General features: G+C 60.6%; 3 protein-coding genes and 1 non-coding gene across 4 annotated transcripts; 1 reads left to right on the plus strand and 3 right to left on the minus strand.

Moving 5' to 3' along the window:
* Positions 1 to 320: 320 nt before the first annotated feature.
* Positions 321 to 10,521, minus strand: LOC136570312 (uncharacterized). Its single transcript, XM_066570815.1, is given in 8 exon segments — positions 321 to 909; positions 942 to 1,095; positions 1,326 to 1,438; positions 2,344 to 2,426; positions 3,536 to 3,704; positions 5,471 to 5,560; positions 9,348 to 9,589; positions 10,516 to 10,521. Coding segments are annotated over 8 exon segments (1,446 nt in total).
* Positions 10,522 to 10,712: 191 nt separating this feature from the next.
* LOC136570313 (uncharacterized) lies at positions 10,713 to 15,691 on the plus strand. Its single transcript, XM_066570816.1, has 2 exons — positions 10,713 to 10,956; positions 11,348 to 15,691. The coding sequence occupies exons 1-2, from the start codon at positions 10,713 to 10,715 to the stop codon at positions 14,584 to 14,586; spliced, it is 3,483 nt and encodes a 1,160-aa protein (XP_066426913.1). The 3' UTR covers positions 14,587 to 15,691.
* A 530-nt stretch (positions 15,692 to 16,221) lies between these two features.
* On the minus strand, positions 16,222 to 19,403 carry TMEM107 (transmembrane protein 107). The gene is made up of 7 exons (XM_066570817.1): positions 19,376 to 19,403; positions 19,166 to 19,293; positions 18,663 to 18,731; positions 18,233 to 18,270; positions 17,828 to 17,928; positions 17,379 to 17,472; positions 16,222 to 17,293 (listed from the first exon to the last, which is right to left on the minus strand). The coding sequence occupies exons 1-7, from the start codon at positions 19,401 to 19,403 to the stop codon at positions 17,224 to 17,226; spliced, it is 528 nt and encodes a 175-aa protein (XP_066426914.1). The 3' UTR covers positions 16,222 to 17,223.
* On the minus strand, positions 16,370 to 16,507 carry LOC136570363 (U8 small nucleolar RNA). Its single transcript, XR_010785532.1, has one exon. It is a non-coding gene; the product is annotated as a U8 small nucleolar RNA (small nucleolar RNA).
* Positions 19,404 to 19,855: the final 452 nt, after the last annotated feature.

Here is a 19,855-nt window from a genome sequence, read left to right on the forward strand (position 1 = left end):
CACCACCAGTGACCACCGGTGACCACCAGTGACCACCAGAGCCACCAGTGACTCCCAGTGACCACCAATGACCATCACCACCAGTGCCACCACTGACCAGTGACCACCAGTGACCACCAGTGCCACCAGTGCCCAGTGACCATCACCACCAGTGACCACCAGTGACCATCGCCACCAGTGACCATCAGTGCCACCAGTGCCCACCAGTGACCAGTGACCATCGCCACCAGTGACCAGTGACCATCACCACCAGTGCCACCAGTGCCACCAGTGACCATCACCATCAGTGACCAGTGACCCCCAGTGACCACCAGTGCTCATCACCACCAGTGACCACCAGTGACCATCAGTGACCAGTGACCATCACCACCAGTGTCCCCGGTGTCCCCGGTGTCCCCGGTGTCCGCGGCGTCCCCGATGGCACCCGGGGGCTGTCCCCAGGCCCCGGTGGCCGCGCTGGCCGCGGTGGCCCTGGCGGTGGCCGGCTGGGGGCTCCTGGTGGCCGCGGTGGCCGCGGGGGTGTGGGGCATGGGCGGGGGCCAGACCAGCGCTGTCACCGCTGTCATCGTCACCCGCGGGCTCTGGGCCGACTGCGGCACCGACGCCAGCGGGGTCATGTCCTGCGTGCCACTGCTGTCACTGGTCACCCTGCCCGGTACGGGGACACTGGGGACAGCGGGGGACATTGGGGACATTGGGGGGGTTGGGGAGGTTGGGGGGTTGGGGACATTGGGGACATTGGGGACATTAGGGACAGTGGGAGGACTGGGGGCATTGGGGACATTGGGGACGTTGGGGACATTGGGGACATTGGGGGGGTTGGGGACATTGGGGGGGTTGGGGGGGATTGGGGACATTGGGGACACTGGGGACATGGGGGACAGGGGGGTCATGTCCTGCGTGCCACTGCTGTCACTGGTCACCCTGCCCGGTACGGGGACACTGGGGACATTGGGGGGGTTGGGGACATTGGGGACATTGGGGGGGGTGGGGGACATTGGGGGGTTGGGGGAGGTTGGGGACATTGGGGACATTGGGGACAGTGGGAGGACTGGGGGGGATTGGGGGGTTTGGGGACATTGGGGACATTGGGGAGGTTGGGGACATCGGGGACATTGAGGGGGTTTGGGGACATTGGGACATCAGGGAGGGGACAGAGAGCAAGGGACGGGGGGGAGGACAGGGGGGACATTAAGATATTTGGGGACATTGGGGACAGGGGGGACATTGGGGGATTGGGGACATTATGGACAGTGGGAGGATTGGGGGGATTGGGGACATCAGGGAGGGGACAAAGAGCAGAGGACAGGAGGGGACACGGTGACATTGGGGACATTATGGGGTCGGGGACATTGGGGACATTGGGGGATTAGGGAGGTTGGGGACATTGGGGGGGTTGGGGACATCGGGGACATTGAGGGGGTTGGGGACATTGGGACATCAGGGAGGGGACAGAGAGCAAGGGACGGGGGGGAGGACAGGGGGGACATTGGGGACATTGGGGACATCAGGCGGGGGCAGAGAGCCGAGCCCAGGACGGGACGGGGAGGGGACATTGGGGACATTGGGGACATTGGGGACAAGGGGACGTCAGCAGCAGGATGGGGACAGGGCCAGGAGCGGGGGGGACAGGAAGGACAGGGGGACATTGGGGACATCAGGACGTCAGTGAGGGGACAGGGATGGGGACAGGAAGGGACAGGGAGGGGACAGCGAGGGACACGGGGACATTGGGGGGAGGGGGGACACAGGGGGGGGACATTGGGGGGACTTCGGGGGGACAGTGGGGGGACATTGGGGACAGTGGGGGACATCGGGGACAGTGGGGGACATCGGGGACATCGGGGACATTGGGGACAAGGGGGGACTTCGGGGGGACAGTGGGGGACATCGGGGACATTGGGGACATTCGGGACAGTGGGGGGACATTGGGGACAAGGGGGGACATTGGGGGGACATTGGGGGCGTTGGGGACGGGGGGGGGACATCGGGGGGACATCAGAGACAAGGGGGGCGTGGGGGACATTGGGGACACTGAGGTGACCTTGGGGTGACCTTGGGGGTGACATTGGAGGGGGGACATTGGGGACATTGAGGTGACCTTGGGGTGACCTTGAAGGGGGGACATTGGGGACAAAGAGGGGGTGGGACATTGGGGACATTGGAGACAACGGGGGCATGGGGGACAGTGGGGACATGGGGGTGACCTTGGGGGGACATTGGGGACATCGGGGTGACATTGGGGGGTGTGGGACATTGGGGACATTGGGGGGACATTGGGGGGTGTGGGACATTGGGGACATTGGGGGGACATTGGGGACATGGGGGTGACCTTGAGGTGACCTTGGGGGACATTGGGGACACTGGATGGACATTGGGGACTGCAGGGTGACCTTGGGGTGACCTTGGGGTGACCTTGGGGTGACCTTGGGGGACATTGGGGACATTGGGGGGTGTGGGACATTGGGGACATTGGGGTGACCTTGGGATGACCTTGGGGACATTGGGGACATTGGGGTGACACTGGGGGGGACATTGGGGACATTGGGGTGACCTTGGGGTGACATTGAGGGGTGACTTGGGGGGGGGGGGGTTGGGGGGAATTTGGGGCATTTTTAGGGGGATTTGGGGGAGATTTTTGGGGGGATTTTTGGGGTTATTTTGGAGCAGATTTTTGGGATAATTTTGGGATAATTTTGAGATATTTTGGGTTATTTTGGGGCTGTTTTTCGGGATATTTTTGGGATATTTTAGGGGTTTTTGGGGTTATTTTTGGGGTTATTTTGGGTTATTTTGAGTAATTTTGGGGCTGTTTTTTGGGATATTTTGGGGATATTTTGGGTTATTTTGGAGCAGATTTTTGGGATATTTTTGGGATATTTTGGGGATATTCTGGGGGCTGTTTTTAGGGTATTTTGGGGATACTTTTGGGCAGATTTTTAGGATATTTTGGGGATATTTTTAGGGCTATTTAGGGATAATTTTGGGATAGTTTAGAGATATTTTATGGATAATTTTAGGGATATTTTGGGGCTGGTTTAGGAATATCTTAGGTCTATTTTTAGGGATATTTTGGGGCGGTTTTTGGGGTGATTTGGGGCGGTTTTGGTGCCCCTAACCCCATTTTCCCCTGCTCTCCCCAGGGTACCTGCACGGCAGCCGGGCCCTGGGGATATTTTGAATTATTTTGGATTATTTTGGATTATTTTGGATTATTTTAGGTCTATTTTTAGGGATATTTTGGGGCTATTTTGGGGCGGTTTTGGGGCGGTTTTTGGGGTGATTTGGGGCGGTTTTGGTGCCCCTAACCCCATTTTCCTGCTGTCCCCAGGGTACCTGCACGGCAGCCGGGCCCTGGGGATATTTTGAATTATTTTGGATTATTTTGGATTATTTTAGGTTATTTTAGGTCTATTTTTAGGGCTATTTTGGGGCGGTTTTGGGGCGGTTTTGGGGCGGTTTTGGGGCGGTTTTTGGGGTGATTTGGGGCGGTTTTGGTGCCCCTAACCCCATTTTCCTGCTGTCCCCAGGGTACCTGCACGGCAGCCGGGCCCTGGCGGTGCTGGGGGCGGCCCTGGGGGCCCTGGGGGGGCTCCTGGGGGCGTTCGCGGGACCCCGGAGGGGCCCCCGGGCAGCGGGGGGGGCGCTGCTGCTGCTGGCAGGTGGGGGCGGGGCCTAAGGGGGCGGGGCTAAATGGGGCGGGGCTAAAAGGGGGAGGGGCTAACGGGGGCTAATGGAGGGCTAAAAGGGGGGGATAAAGGGGAGGGGTTAAAGGGGTGGGGGAGGGGCTAAAGGGGGAGGGGCCAAAGGGGGCGGGGCTAAAGGGGGAGGGGCTAAAAGGGGGAGGGGTTTGGGGTGGGGGAGGGGCTAAAGGGGGGAGGATTTGGGGGGATTTGGGGGTGGGGAGGATTTTTAGGGGTTGGGGGAGGGGCAGGGGGCGATTTGGGGGGATTTGGGGGTGGGGGAGGGGCAACGGGGAGGATTTTGGGGCTGATTTCTGGGTGGATTTTTTCCATTTTTGAGTGGATTTTCCCCGTTTTTGGGTGGATTTCTGCCATTTTTGGGTGGTTTTTTCCCATTTTGGGGTGGATTTTTCCAATTTTTGGGTGGATTTTCCCCATTTTTGGGTGGTTTTTTGCCATTCATTGGGTGGATTTTTGCCATTTTTGGGTGAATTTTATGTTGGCTTTTGCCATTTTCGGGTGAACTTTTCCCATTTCTGGTTGGATTTTTTCCATTTTTGGGTGGATTTCTGCCACTTTTGGGTCGATTGTTGCCGTTTTTGTGTGGATTTCTGCCATTTTCGGGTCGATTGTTCCCATTTTCGGGTGGATTTTTGCCATTTCTGGGTGGATTTTTTCCATTTTTGTGTCGATTTCTGCCATTTTCGGGTCGATTTTTCCCATTTTTGTGTGTTTTTTTCCCATTTTCGGGTGGATTTCTGCCATTTTTGGGTCGATTTTTCCCATTTTTGTGTGTTTTTTTGCCGCCATTTCTGTGTGGTTTTGCCATTTTTTGATGGATTTTTCCCATTTTTGGGTGTCTTTTTTCAATTTTCGGGTGGATTTTTCCCATTTTTGTGTGGATTTCTGCCATTTTCGGGTATTTTTTCCCCATTTTCGGGTGAAGTTTTCCCATTTTCGGTTGGATTTTTCCCATTTTCAGGTCGATTTTTGGGTGGATTTTTTCCATTTTCGGGGTTTTTTTCCCATTTCTGGGTGGATTTTTCCCATTTTTGTGTGGATTTCTGCCATTTTCGGGTGTTTTTTCCCCATTTTCGGGTGAAGTTTTCCCATTTTCGGTTGGATTTTTCCCATTTTCGGGTCAATTTTTGGGTGAATTTTTCCTATTTTCGGGGTTTTTTTTTCCCATTTCTGGGTGGATTTTTCCCATTTTCGGTTGGATTTTTCCCATTTCTGGGTGGATTTTTCCCATTTTCGGGGGGTTTTTTTCCCATTTCTGGGTGGATTTTCCCCATTTTCGGGTGTTTTTTTCCCATTTCTGGGTGGATTTTCCCCATTTTCGGGTGTTTTTTTCCCATTTCTGGGTGGATTTTTCCCATTTTCGGGTGGTTTTTTCCCATTTCTGGGTGGATTTTTCCCATTTTCGGGTGGTTTTCTCCCGTTCCTGCCCCTCCCAGGCCTGTGCTCCGCGGGCTCCGCGCTCTGGTTCGGCTTCGGCTCCGCTCAGGAATTTTTCGACGCCTCCGTGCTGGGAACCAGGTGGGGGAGGGGCATTGGGGGGCGGGGCATTGGGGGGAGGGGCATTGGGGGAGGGGCATTGGGGGGAGGGGCATTGGGGGCGGGGCATTGGGGGGCGGGGCATTGGGGGGCGGGGCATTGGGGGGCGGGGCATTGGGGGGAGGGGCATTGGGGGAGGGGCATTGGGGGGAGGGGCATTGGGGGCGGGGCATTGGGGGCGGGGCATTGGGGGGCGGGGCATTGGGGGGCGGGGCATTGGGGGGCGGGGCATTTGGGGGGGGGTCTGGGGTTGAATTTGGGGAAGATTTTGGGGTCCCTGGGGTGGATTTTGGGGGGAATTCTTGGGAATTTGGGGGGTCCTGGGGGCGTTTTTTGGGGGGGTGGGGAAGGGGAAGTTTGGGGTGGATTTTGGGGTGGATTTGGGATTTTTTGGGGTGGATTTTGGGGGGATTTGGGATTTTTTTGGGGGGAGATTTGGGGATCCCGGGGGGGATTTTGGGGGATTTGAGGGTCCCTGGATTTTGGGGGGGCTTTGGGGGAAATTTGGGGAAGATTTTGGGGGGGTTTGGGGGTCCCTGGGCTGGTTTTGGGGGAATTCTTGGGGGGATTTGGAGAGAATTTGGGGGTCCCTGGAGTTGAATTTTGGGGGTAATTTTGGGGTGATTTTGGGGGGGATTTTTTGGGGGGGTTTCGGGTGATTTTGGGGTGGTTTTTTTTGGGGAGGATGATTTTTTGAGGGGATTTTGGAGGATTTGGGGGTCCCTGGGTTGGTTTTTTGGGGTTTTTTTTGGGGGGGGTTTTGTGGTGACGCCCCCTCCCCTCCCCCCTCCCCTCCCCCCCCAGGTTCGAGCCCGGCCCCGCGGTGATGCAGGCGGGTGGGGGAGGGGCGCTGCAGGCCGTGGGGGGAGGGGCGCTGCTCTGGATGGCGCGAGCCGGGTGAGAACCGCGCCCCTCCCCCCTCTTTAAGCCCCTCCCCCACCCCAGACCCCTCCCCTTAAAGCTCCGCCCCCTCCCCAAGCCCCTCCCCTTCCTCACTTAAGCCCCTCCCCCACCCTGTTGGCCCCTCCCCTCCTTAAGCCGCTCGCCCTCCTTAAGCCCCACCCCCATTTAAGCCCTTCCCCCCCTCTGGGGAGCCCCTCCTGGAGGCCCCTCCCCCACCCTGGGGACACCTTCAAGCTCCTCCCCCTCTTTAAGCCCCTCCCCTTTAAACCCCTCCCCCTCTTAAGCCCCTCCCACCTCCTGTTGACCCTTCCTCAAGCCCCTCCCCCACCCTCAGGACCCCCTCAAGCCCCTCCCCCTCCCCTCTCCCCAAGCCCCTCCCCTTCCTTGAAGCCCCTCCCCGTCGCGGGTCTCGCGGTGGGGGCGGGGCTCTGGTTCGCCCCTCCCCCCCTCCTGATCCGCCCCTCCCCCCAGCCCCGCCCCGCCCCGCGCGGCCGCGGCCCCTCCCCCACCGCCGCTGGGGGACAAATACGGGCGGAACGAGTACGTGTGAGAGGGACCCGAACGGACCCGGAACGGACCCGAAATCATCCCCAAATTATCCCGAAATAGGCCCCAAAATGGCCCCAAAACGTCCCCAAAATATCCCGACACTATCCCCCAAAATATCCCATAATATCCCCAAACTGAACCCCGAAAAGGCCAGAAATGGACCCAAAATCAACCCCGGAAATGAACCCAAAATATCCCCAAAATATCCCCAAAGTATCCCGAAATTATTGTGAAATATTCCCCAAAATATCCCAAAAATATCCCGAAATTATCCCCTAAAATGGACCCAAAACCGACCTGAAATTATCCCGAAATATCCCCAAATTATCCCCGAAGGATCCCCAAAATTATCCCTGAAATGTCCCCAAAATGAGCCCCGAAACGAAGACATCCCCAAAATATCCCGAAATTATCCCTCAAAATGAACTCTGAAATGGCCCAAAATGGACCCAAAATATCTCCCAAAATATCCCCGAAACGGCCCCAAATATCCCTGAAATTATCCCGAAATTATCCCCCAAAATGTCCCGACATTATCCCCAAAATATCCCATAATATCCCCAAACTGAACCCCGAAATGGCCAGAAATGGACCCAAAATTGACCCCGGAAATGAACCCAAAATATCCCCAAAGTATCCCGAAATTATCCCCTAAAATGGACCCAAAACCGCTCAAAATGGACCCAAAATGGACCCGGAACAGACCCCGAAATGGACCCAAAATATCCCCAAAAATATCCCAAAATTACCCCTGAAATTATCACCAAAATGTCCCCAAAATATCCCCAAAATGGACCCTGAGACACCCCGAAGTATCCCCCAAAATATCCCTGAAATGAACCCCAAAATACCCTGAAATCAACCCCAAATATCCCCAAATTATCTCCAAATTCTTCCCAAAATATCCCAAAATTATCCCGCAAAATGTTCCTGAATTAACCCAAAATGAACCCCAAAATCTCCCCAAAATCCCTCAAAATGTCCCCAAAATGGACCCCAAAATGTCCCCAAAATCCCCCAAAATGAACCCCGAAATTTCCCCAAAATGAACCCCGAAATGTCCCCAAAATGGACCCTGAAATGTCCCCAAAATACCCCAAAATGAACCCCAAAATTTCCCCAAAATGAGCCCTGAAATGTCCCCAAAATGCCCCAAAATATCCCCGGAAATGTCCCCAAAATATCCCCAAAATGAACCCCAAAATGAACCCCGAAATATCCCCACAATGAACCCCAAAATGTCCCCAAAATGAACCCCGAAATGTCCCCAAAATCCCCCAAAATGGTCCTCGAAATGTCCCCAAAACCCCCCAAAATATCCCCAAAATGAACCCTGAAATGTCCCCAAAATGAACCCCAAAATATCCCCAAAATGTCCCCAAAAATCCCCAAAATGTCCCCAAAATGAACCCCGAAATGTCCCCAAAATGGACCCCAAAATGGACCCCAAAATGTCCCCGAAATGTCCCCAAAATCCCCCAAATGTCCCTCAAAATCCCCAAACGATCCCGAAATTCCCCCAAATCCTCCCCAAATTCTCCAAAATGTCCCCAAAATTCCCCAAATTTATCCCAAATTTCCCCAAATTCCCCCAAACTCCCCCCCCAGCTCCCCCCGTCCCCACTCCGGGGGTGTCCGGGGGCTCCTCCCAGTAAGGAACCAATAAAAACCAGTGCAAACCAGTTTGGGCTCCCAGTGAAAACCAGTTTGGGCTCCCAGTGCTCCCAGTAACACCAGTTTGGGCTCCCAGTAACCCCCAGTAACCCTCAGCACTCCCAGTGCCCTCCCAGTAAGGAACCAATAAAAACCAGTGAAAACCAGTTTGGGCTCCCAGTGCTCCCAGTGCTCCCAGTTTGGGCTCCCAGTCCCCTCCCAGTGCTCCCAGTGCCCTCCCAGTAAGGAACCCAAAAAAAACCAGTGACACCAGTTTGGGCTCCCAGTCTGGGCTCCCAGTTTGGGCTCCCAGTGCTCCCAGTTTGGCCTCCCAGTTCCTCCCAGTGCTCCCAGTGCCCTCCCAGTAAGGAACCAATAAAAACCAGTAACACCAGTTTGGGCTCCCAGTGCTCCCAGTTTGGGCTCCCAGTCCCCTCCCAGTGCTCCCAGTGCCCTCCCAGTAAGGAACCAATAAAAACCAGTGAAAACCAGTTTGGGCTCCCAGTGAAAACCAGTTTGGGCTCCCAGGGCTCCCAGTGCTCCCAGTTTGGGCTCCCAGAACTCCCAGTTTGGGTTCCCAGTAACCCCCAGTAACCCCCCCCAGTGCTCCCAGTGCTCCCAGTTTGGGCTCCCAGTCCCCTCCCAGTAAGGAACCAATAAAAACCAGTGAAAACCAGTTTGGGCTCCCAGTGAAAACCAGTTTGGGTTCCCAGTAACCCCCAGTGGTCTCAGTGCCCTCCCAGTAAGGAACCAATAAAAACCAGTAAAAACCAGTTTGGGCTCCCAGTGCTCCCAGTTTGGCCTCCCAGTTCCTCCCAGTGCCTCCCAGTTTGGCCTCCCAGTGCTCCCAGTCCATACTGGTGCCCCTGTTAGTGCAAACGGGTCTGAACTGGTCCGAACTGGTCTGAACTGGTCAGGACTGGCACGAGCTGATGCCTGGACTGGTTCAAACTGGTCTGGGGTGACCCAAACTGGGCCCAACTGGTCTAAACTGGTCCATACTGGTGCCCGTACTGGTGTAAACTGGTCCGAACTGGTCGGAACTGGTCGGAAATGCTCCGAACTGGTCCAAACTGGTCCCGGCTCCTCCCGGCCGCCAGGGGGCGCTGCAGCCCCGGCCCCGCCCCCTCTCGCTGGTTCCGGCTCTGGCCCCGCCCCCGCGCGCTGATTGGCTGAGGGGAAAAGGGGCGGGGCCAAGGCGGCGGCGGCGGCGCGGAAGCGACACGTGCGGGGAACTGGGAGCACTGGGACGGTACTGGGGAAACTGGGAGGGACTGGGGGGAAACTGGGGATACTGGGACAGACTGGGAACCAAACTGGGGATACTGGGACAGACTGGGAGGGACTGGGGGCAAACTGGGGATACTGGGACAGACTGGGAACCAAACTGGGGATACTGGGACAGACTGGGAGGGGACTGGGAACCAAATTGGGGAAACTGGGACAGACTGGGGAGGACTGGGAACCAAACTGGGGATACTGGGACAGACTGGGAGGGGACTGGGAACCAAACTGGGGACACTGGGACAGACTGGGAGGGACTGGGAACCAAACTGGGGATACTGGGACAGACTGGGGAGGACTGGGAACCAAACTGGGGATACTGGGAGGCACTGGGAGGGAACTGGGAGCACTGGGAAGGACCGGGGGATGCTGGGAGTCACAAACTGGGAGCACTGGGAGGGCACTGGGATGGACTGGGGTTGAAGTGGGGGGTTCGAGGGGGGGGGGGGTCCCTAATATTGGAGGGGTCCCCACTCCCTAAGCCCCTCCCCTTAACCCATCCCTGCCCCCTTTAGCTCCTCCCCACCCAATTCAGCCACTCCCACACCCACTAAGCCCCTCCCATAAGCCCCTCCCCTCCAATCAAGGCCCTCCCCCTCTCTAAGCCCCTCCCTCACTCTCCAAGGCCCTCCCTCTCCACCAAGCCCCTCCCCCTAAGCCCCTTCCTCTCTCTAAGCCCCTCCTCTCTAAGGCACTCCCTCTCATTAAGCTCCTCCCCCTCCCTAAGCCTCCCTCTAAGCCCCTCCCCTCACTAAGCCCCTCCCCAAGCCCCTCCCCTCTCATTAAGCCCCTCCCCCTCTAAGCCCCATTAACCCCTCCCCTCTAAGCCCCTCCCCTCTCATTAAGCCACTCCCCCTCTCTAAGCCCCTCCCCTCTCTGAGCCCACCCTCATTAAGCCCTCCTGCTCTCTAAGCCCCTCCCCTTCTCTAAGCCACTCCCCATCTCAGCCCCTCCCCCTCTCTAAGCCCCTCCCCTAAACCCCTCCCTCTCATTAACCCCTCCCCCTTTCTCTAAGCCCCTCCCCTCTCTAAGCCCCTCCCCCTCTCTAAGCCCCTCCCCCTGTGTCTCTCCCCAGGTGCCCCCATGGACGTGGGGGAGGGGCCGCCCCCCCCTCTGCCCCCCCCGCGGGCGGTGCCGTGGTGGGGGGAGGGGCGGGGGCGGGGCCTGCCGGTGTGGGGGGGATGGGCGGCGCCCCTGCTGCGGCCCCGGGAGACCCCGCGGCTGCTGCGCGCCCTGGCGCCCCTCCCCCCGCACCTGCCCCACCTCAAACGGGTCCGGGCGGGGCCCGGGGGGGCGGAGCTGCTGCTGGGCATCGACCCCGCCCACGGTACTGGGATAAACTGGGAGGGACTGGGGGGGACTGGGGGGGACTGGGATCAAACTGGGAGGGACTGGGATGGACTGGGAGGGGATTGGGAGAGACTGGGAGGGGACTGGGGGGCACTGGTTTATACTGGGAGGGACTGGGGGGGACTGGGGGGGGACTGGGATCAAACTGGGACGGACTGGGAGGGACTGGGAGGGGACTGGGAGGGGATTGGGAGAGACTGGGAGGGGACTGGGGGGCACTGGTTTATACTGGGAGGGACTGGGATAAACTGGGAGGGCATTGAGGGGAACTGGGATTAACTGGGGGGTTCCTGCGAGTACTGGGGGGTTCCTGGGAGCCCTTACTGGGAGCACTGGGAGCCCTTACTGGGAGCACTGGTCTCACGCAGCTCCCATCGATTACATCATCGCCGATGACGACAGCAATGACGTCACCGATTACGTCACCGCCACCCCCGGCGCTGAAACCTGGACCAGTAACACCAGCAAGACCAGTAACACCAGTGGCACCAGTGCCACCAGTAAGACCAGTAACACCAGTAACAACAGTGGCACAAAGGACAGCAATGGCACCAAGGACACCAGTGCCACCAGTAACACCAGTGCCACCAGTAACACCAGTGACACCAGTGCCACCAGTAACACCAGTAACAACAGTGGCACAAAGGACAGCAATGGCACCAAGGACACCAGTGCCACCAGTAACACCAGTGACACCAGTGGCACAAAGGACAGCAATGGCACCAGTAAGACCAGTGGCACCAGTAACACCAGTGCCACCAGTAACACCAGTGCCACCAGTGTGACGTGGGACTCTGAGGACCCCAGTGGGACCAGTTTGACCAGTAAGAGCAGTGCTGCCAGCGTCACCAGTGCCGCTGGTGATTCCAGTGTCCCCAGTATGACCAGTGCCGCTGGTGATTCCAGTGTCCCCAGTGTCCCCAGTGTCCCCAGTGCCACCAGTGCCTTGACTCCCAGCGATGGTTCTGGTGTCCCCAGTGCCACCAAGGACTCTGATGTCCCCGGTGCTCCCAGTGCCCCCAGTTTGCCCAGTTCCACCGAGGACTCTGGTGCCACCAGTGCCACCAGTGCCACCAGTGCCACCAGTGCTCCCAGTGCTCCCAGTTCCCTGCTGGGCACTGAGGCCGTGTCCAGCCCTGTCCCTCTGTCTGAGGCTGTGTCCCCTGTCCCTCTGTCCGGCACCAAGGCCATGTCTGACCCAGCTGTGGATGTCCCTCTGTCCAGCCCTGTCCCTCTGTCCAGCCCTGAGGCCGTGTCCAGCCCTGTCCCTGTGTCCGACCCGGCCCTGGGCTGTCCGTTCCCTGTCCCTGTGTCCATCCCTGTCCCTCTGTCCGGCCCTGAGGCCGTGTCCATCCCTGTCCCTGTGTCCATCCCTGTCCCTCTGTCCAGCCCCGTCCCTCTGTCCAGCCCTGTCCCTCTGTCCAGCCCCGTCCCTCTGTCCAGCCCTGTCCCTCTGTCCGAGGCCGTGTCCAGCCCTGTCCCTGTGTCCATCCCCGTCCCTGTGTCCGACCCGGCCCTGGGCTGTCCGTTCCGTGTCCGTGTGCCCGGCCGTGTCCCTCTGTCCGGCCCCGAGGCCGCGGCCGCCCGCCAGGCCGGGCTGTGGCCGTGGTGGGCCCGGGGTCCCTCGGGGTCGCGGCCGCCATCGCTGTCCCCAGCGCAGGTGGGCGTGGCCCGGGTGGCCCTGGCGGTGGCGCGGGCGGCGGGGGCGGGGCGGGGGGCGGGGGCGGCGGCGCTGGACCCCCGGAGCGGGCGGGTGCTGGCCGTGGGCTGGGACAGGAGAGGGGACAACGGGGACACCAATGGGGACAGTGGGGACAATGGGGACGGGTGGCACCCGCTGCGGCACGCCGCCATGGACTGCATCGCACGCGTGGCACGGGCACGGCGCGGGGACAATGGGGACATGGGGAGGGCACGGTGTCACCAGGGGCGTGGGGACATTGGGGACAATGGGGACACGGGGAGGGCACGGTGTCACCAGGGGCGTGGGGACACCAAGGACAGGGACAGTGGGGACATTGGGGACAGTGGGGACAGGGACATTGGGGACAATGGGCCCAACGGGGACACAGGGAGGGCACGGTGTCACCAAGGGCACGGGGACACCAAAGACAGGGACAGTGGGGACAATGGGGACAATGGGGACTGGGACAGCAAGGACAGGGACAGAGGGACAGTGCGGTGTCACCGAGGGGACAGCAGGGACAGCATGGGGACAGCACGGTGTGGACACCCAGAGGACACTGGGGACAGCAGGGACAGCATGGGGACAGCACGGTGTGGCCACCAAGGGGACATTGGGGACAGCGGGGACATGGGGACAGCGCGGTGTGGCCACCAAGGGCGCGGTGGCATTGTCACCAGGGATGGTGGCACTGTCACGGGGAGGGCGCGGCGCAGGGGACACCCCGGGGACGGCGGCATCGGGGCCAAGGTGGCCAAATTCGGGGCTGGTGACGTCATCGCCGCTCGCAGTGACGTCATCGCTGGCCACCGTGATGTCATCGCTGGCCACCGTGACGTCCCCATGGACCTCATGGGTCGCGTCATCCCTGGGGTGGCCGAGGACCCCGGTGCCACCTCTGGTGACACCAATGACGTCACCAACCCCAGCTGCACCATCCGTGATGTCCCCATGGACCTGAGGGGGTGGGCCAAGGACCCTGGTGCCACCCCAGGTGACACCAACGACGTCACCACACCTGGCATCCCCATGGACCTGACGGGTCACATCATCCCAGGAGCGACCAAGGACCCTGGTGCCACCCCAGGTGACACCAATAACGTCACCCCCAACATCCGTGATGTCCCCATGGGCCTGATGGGCCAAGCGACCCCAGGAGCAACCAAGGACCCCGATGCCACCTCTGGTGCCACCAATGATGTCACCATCCATGACATCCCCGTGGACCTGAAGGGTGACATCATCCCTGGGGTGGCCAAGGACCCCGGTACCACCTCTGGAGCCACCTCTGGAGCCACCAATGACGTCACCACACCTGGCATCCCCATGGACCTGAAGGGTCAAGTGACTAAGGACCCCGATGCCACCCCTGATGCCACCTCTGGAGTCACCTTTGGAGCCACCCCTGATGCCACCAATGATGTCACCATACCTGGCATCCCCATGGACCTGAAGGGTCAAGTGACCAAGGACCCCGATGCCACCTCTGGAGCCACCTCTGGAGCCACCTCTGGTGCCACCACCACCGTCGCCGCTCCCATTGTCCCCCTGGACCTGCTGTCCCTCGGTGACGTCCCCATGGACCTGACGGGTCACATCATCCCCGGGGCAGCTGAGGAGCCCGAGGCCGCCCCAGGTGACGCCCCAGGTGACACTGATGACGTCACGGGGGGGTACCTGCTGTCGGGCTGTGACGTGTTCGTGACGCGGGAGCCGTGCGCGCTCTGCGCCATGGCCCTGCTGCACGCCCGCGTGCGCCGCGTCTTCTACGGCCACCCCTGTCCCCAAGGGGCGCTGGGCACGCGCTACGGCCTGCACGGGCACCCCCGGCTCAACCACCGCTACCGGGTCTGGATGGTGCCCCAAACTGGGCAAACTGGGAGCACTGGGAACGATGGGAATAATGGGGATACTGGGAGCTGATCACTGGGGACACTGGGGACAGTGACAGGGGACACTGGGGACGCGCTCTGGGCTGCACGGGCACCCCCGGCTCAACCACCGCTACCGGGTCTGGATGGTGCCCCTGACTGGGCAAACTGGGAGCACTGGGAACGATGGGAGTGATGGGAATAATGGGGATACTGGGAGCTGATCATTGGGGACACTGGGGACAGTGATGTGACATTGGTGACGCTGGGGATGCGCTCTGGGCTGTACGGGCACCCCCGGCTCAACCACCGCTACCGGGTCTGGATGGTGCCCCTGACTGGGCAAACTGGGAGCACTGGGAGCACTGGGAACGATGGGAATACTGGGGATACTGGGAGCTGATCATTGGGGACACTGGGGACAGTGACAGGGGACACTGGGGACAGGAATGGGTCATTGGGGACACTGGGGACGCGCTCTGGGCTGCACGGGCACCCCTGGCTCAACCACCGCTACCGGGTCTGGATGGTGCCCCAAACTGGGCAAACTGGGAGCACTGGGAGCGATGGGAGTGATGGGAGCTGATCATTGGGGACACTGGGGACAGTGATGTGACATTGGTGACACTGGGGACACGCTCTGGGCTGCACGGGCACCCCCGGCTCAACCGCAGCTACCGGGTGTGGATGGTGCCCCTGACTGGGCAAACTGGGAGCACTGGGAGCACTGGGAACGATGGGAATAATGGGGATACTGGGGATACTGGGAGCTGATCATTGGGGACAGTGACAGGGGACATTGGGGACAGTGACAGGGGACACTGGGGACAGGAATGGGTCATTGGGGACGCGCTCTGGGCTGCACGGGCACCCCCGGCTCAACCACCGCTACTGGGTGTGGATGGTGCCCGAAACTGGGCAAACTGGGAGCACTGGGAGCACTGGGACTGATGGAGATACTGGGGATACTGGGAGCTGATCACTGGGGACATTGGGGACAGGAATGGGTCATTGGTGACACTGGGGACGCGCTCTGGGCTGCACGGGCACCCCCGGCTCAACCGCAGCTACCGGGTGTAGGAGCTGCCCCAAACTGGGAGCACTGGGAGCGGTGACCGAAAGCGACCCAGTGAGCAATAAACGATTTCTGGAGATTTTTTTTGGGGTTGTTTTTGTTTTTCCTGCGGGTTTTGGTGGCACCGCCTGGGTCAGGACAGCCCTGGGGGTGACACCTCCCAGTGGTGGCTGCTGCTGGTGCATACTGGGAGCACTGGGGGGATACTGGGAGCACTGGGAGGGCACTGGGAGGATACTAGGGGGATACTGGGAGCACTGGGATGATACTGGGAGGGCACAGGAACAGCTGCAGGGGTAACTGGGAGCACTGGGAGCACTGGGGGGGTGACTTGATGTGACTGGGGGGATACTGGGAGCACTGGAGAGATACTGGGAGGACAGGGAGGGCACTGGGAGAAGTGGAGGGTGACTGGGAGCACTGGGGGGATACTGGGGAGCGGGGGGGGGTAATGGGAGCACTAGGGGGATACTGGGAGCACTGGGAGCATACTGGGAGTACTGGGGGGATACTAGGGACATACTGGGAGCATACTGGGAGCACTGGGGAGTTACTGGGAGCTCAGGGAGAGGGCCAATAGGGAATCACTGCAGTAATAAAACCCCAGACCAGTCCAGACCACTAAAAACCAGTTTCACTGACGGCTACAATTACGCAACACCATTACGTAATCTCTTTACCATATAAGGCAATCACGCGTTCCCCGGCCCCGCCCCCATTGCGGTCCATCCCGCCCTGGCCCCGCGCAGGCGCAGTCAGAGTCAGGAAGGGCGGCGCGGCCTTGTTGCGTCAGCCAAGCGCCGCCCACGCGTGACGTAATCACGTAAACGTCATCGCGCACGCGCTCATCACGCACTGCCCGCAGAGCGGGGCAGGTCAGGATGTACCGCACTGACGATGCCGGAAAATGGCGGCGGCCGGGCCTTAACCCGGGACAGCCACACCGAGGTCACGGCGACACGGCGACCCCGCCGCCGTGACATTGACGCGACATCTCCGAGCGTGCCCGAACGGAAATTCCAATTTTTACCCCGAAATTCTCCCGTTTCGGTGGATTTTTACTCCAAAATCCAGACGGGTTTTGCTCCCAGAGTGCACCGCGCGGATCATTTGCATGAAACACGCGCTAGGGGTTGTTTTGGCGGTAAAAATGGGGTTTATCGGCCCGAGCGGGGGAGGTTGGGAGCCCAGGGGAGGTTTGGGGGTTTTGGGGACCCCCCCGGGCGGGTTCTGGGGGCTCTGTGGGGGTTTTGGGGTTCCCTGGGTGGGGATCGGCGCTTCTGGGGTGAGGATGGGGCGGGGGGGGGTCAAGGGGGCTTGGGGGAGGGGTCTAGGGGATTTGGCGACTCCCGGGGGGATTTTGGGGACCCCCCCCAGGAGCATTTCGGGGATCCCCAGGGGAATTTGGCGACTCTCGGGGGGATTTTGGGGACCCTTGAAGGGGTTCTGGGGAGTCCCAGGGGGATCTGGGGACTCCCACGGGGTTTAGGGACCCCGGGAGGATTTTGGCGACTCCCGGGGGGATTTTGAGCACCCCCCCAGGGGGTTTGGGGACCCCCCCAGGTTGATTTTTTGGGGACCCCCCCAGGTTGATTTCTGGGCCCCCCCCCCTGCTCACAGCGCCCCCCTGTGGCAGAGCAGGACCCGGCCCAGCAGCAGCAGCTCCGTCACGGCCGGGGGGACACTGAGGGGGGACAGAATGGAGGGGGGGGGTCAGGGGGGGGTCCCCAAAACCCCCCCGGGACCCCCCAGGACCCCCCCGGCCTCACCTGAGCGCCAGCGTGGCCCAAAGGGCGGGGCCGTCCCAGGCCTCGATCCAGCCCAGGGTGAGACCCAGAGCGGCCCCAATGTGGGCACTCAGGGCTGGGGGGGCATCGGAAAACACCCCAAAAATCAGAGAGGAAACCCCCTCCCCTAAATCACTGAGACACCCAAACCCCACTGAGACCCCCCAAATTCCCCCCCTTCAAATGCACCCCGAAATCCCCCAAATCCCCCCCAAATCTCCCCAAATTCCCCCTTTCAAATGCACCCCGAAATCCCCCAAATCCCCCCCACAAGTTCTTCCCGAATTCCCCACTAAAATCCCCCAAATGCCCCCCAAATTTTCCCCAAATTCCCCCCAAATTCTCTAAATTCCTCCCAATCCCCCCAAATTTCCCCCAATTCCCCCATTTTGGGGTCTCGTCCCCCCCGTTTTCGGGGACCCCCAGGATACAGCCCAGGCTCTGTCCCGAGTGGAACATGGAGACCCCCGAGAAGAACCCCAGGAATTCGACCCCGAGCAGCGCCAGGGACCCCCCGAGGGCCCCCCAAAACCTGCGGGAGGAAATGGGGGTCAGAAAAAACCCCAAAAAAACCCCAAATCCCCCAGGGACTCTCGTAGGAGCACTGGGAAGGCACTGGGGATACTGGGAGGGACTGGGAGGGAACTGGGGGGACACTGGGGGGACACTGGAGGGGCCCTGGTGCCATACTGGGAGCTCTGGGGGAGAATTGGGTTATACTGGTCTATACTGGGCTGTACTGGTGCCGCACTGGTGCCATACTGGGAGCATTGAAGGGGACACTGGGCCATACTGGGCCATACTGGTCTGTACTGGTTCCCACTGGTTTCACTCACCCAGGTTCCAGCTCCCCCGAGGGGCTTTTGGGAGGGTCCTGGGGGGTTGCAAAAGGGGCGGAGTCAGATCAGGCCACGCCCACCCGGGGATCCCCCCCCTCCACCTCTCTTCTTGCCCCTCCCTGTTTCCCACCCCTCCCACATCGCCCCATTGAAGTAAGCCCCGCCCACCAGCTTTAGCCACGCCCCTTACCCTGCCCACCCCAACCGCAGCAGCAGAATCCCCTCCCCTTTTAGCCCCTCCCACTCCGTTAGGCCACGCCCCTGACCCCACCCACACTGAGCAGCATCCCCAGGTTCTCCACCCCTTTTAGCCCCTCCCACTCCATTAGGCCCCGCCCCTGACCTCACCCATGCAGAGCAGCAGCCCCAGGTACCCCTCTCCTTTTGGTCACGCCCACCCCTTTAGCCCCGCCCCTTTCTCGCTGACCCCGCCCATCCTGAGCAGCAGCCCCAGGTGCGCGGCCATGGCCAGGAACCGCCCGGGCAGCAGCGCCATCTGCGGGGGGGAGGGGCCAGAGAGGGGGAGGGGCTTGCACCGCCCCGCCCCCACCGCAGGCCACACCCCCAAGCCCCTCCCCCTTCCCTAAGCCCCACCCCCTCCTCACAGAAACGGGAGATCCCCCCCTTGGCCCCTCCCCCACCATGGGGAACCCCCTCATTCCCCTCCGGCCCCACCCCCACCCTTTGGCTCCTCCCCCACCCGTTTAGCCCCGCCTCCACCCCATTTAGCCCCTCCCCCACCCCCCACACTCTCTCCCCTCCTCCCTCAATGCCCAGAACGGGACCTCAGGGTCCCCTCCCCCACCCCAGGGACCCCTCCCCACTCTCGGGGTCCCCTCCCCCACCCTGGGGGTCCCCCTGCCCCTCTCCCACCCCGGGAACCCCCGCGTTCCTTCCCCTCCCCCCGCCCCGCGCGCGCGGCGCCGTTACCGCGGCAACGGCCGATGCCACGCCCACCGCTATGGCCACGGCCACTGCCACGCGCTGATTGCGCCCATAGCACCGGCCGCGCCCCCTTAATGGGGCCACGCCCCCTACTGGGAGGGACTGGGAGGGTACTGGAGGGGTACTGGGAGATACTGGCCCATAGAGGCCTGTACTGGTTTGTACTGGGCTATACTGGCTTATACTGGGCCGTACTGGTTTCTTCTGGGCTGCACTGGGCCATAGAGGCCTGTACTGTTTTATACTGGTCCAAACTGGTCCAAACTAAGCTGCAGTGTCTCGCACTGGTTTATGCTTGTCCGTAGTGGTTCACAATAGTCCATACTGGTCTATACTGGGCTGTACTGGTCCATATTGGCCCCCGCACCCCTCCCGCTCTCTGTTTGGCTGCCACCGCCTCTCGGCCCCGCCCCTGTTGCCGGGCGGAACGGCCGTGCACAAAATGGCCGCCGCCTCCCCACGTGACCGCGCGTTCCCCGCGCTGGTTGGTCCTTCACCGCTCCCCCTCCTCCCTCTCGCTCTCAGCGACCAATCAGCGCCGAGACACGCGCGCGGTGGGCGGAACGGCTGGGGGGGGGGGTGAAGGAGCGCGCAAAGGGGGCGGGGCTTCGTGAGGTACCGACCAATGGGAGAGCAGGGCGCGCTGGGAAGGCGAGGCTTCGTGAGGCGATCACC

Source organism: Molothrus aeneus, unplaced genomic scaffold, assembly GCF_037042795.1.
Source record: "Molothrus aeneus isolate 106 unplaced genomic scaffold, BPBGC_Maene_1.0 scaffold_30, whole genome shotgun sequence".
In the NCBI taxonomy this organism is placed as follows: domain Eukaryota; kingdom Metazoa; phylum Chordata; class Aves; order Passeriformes; family Icteridae; genus Molothrus; species Molothrus aeneus.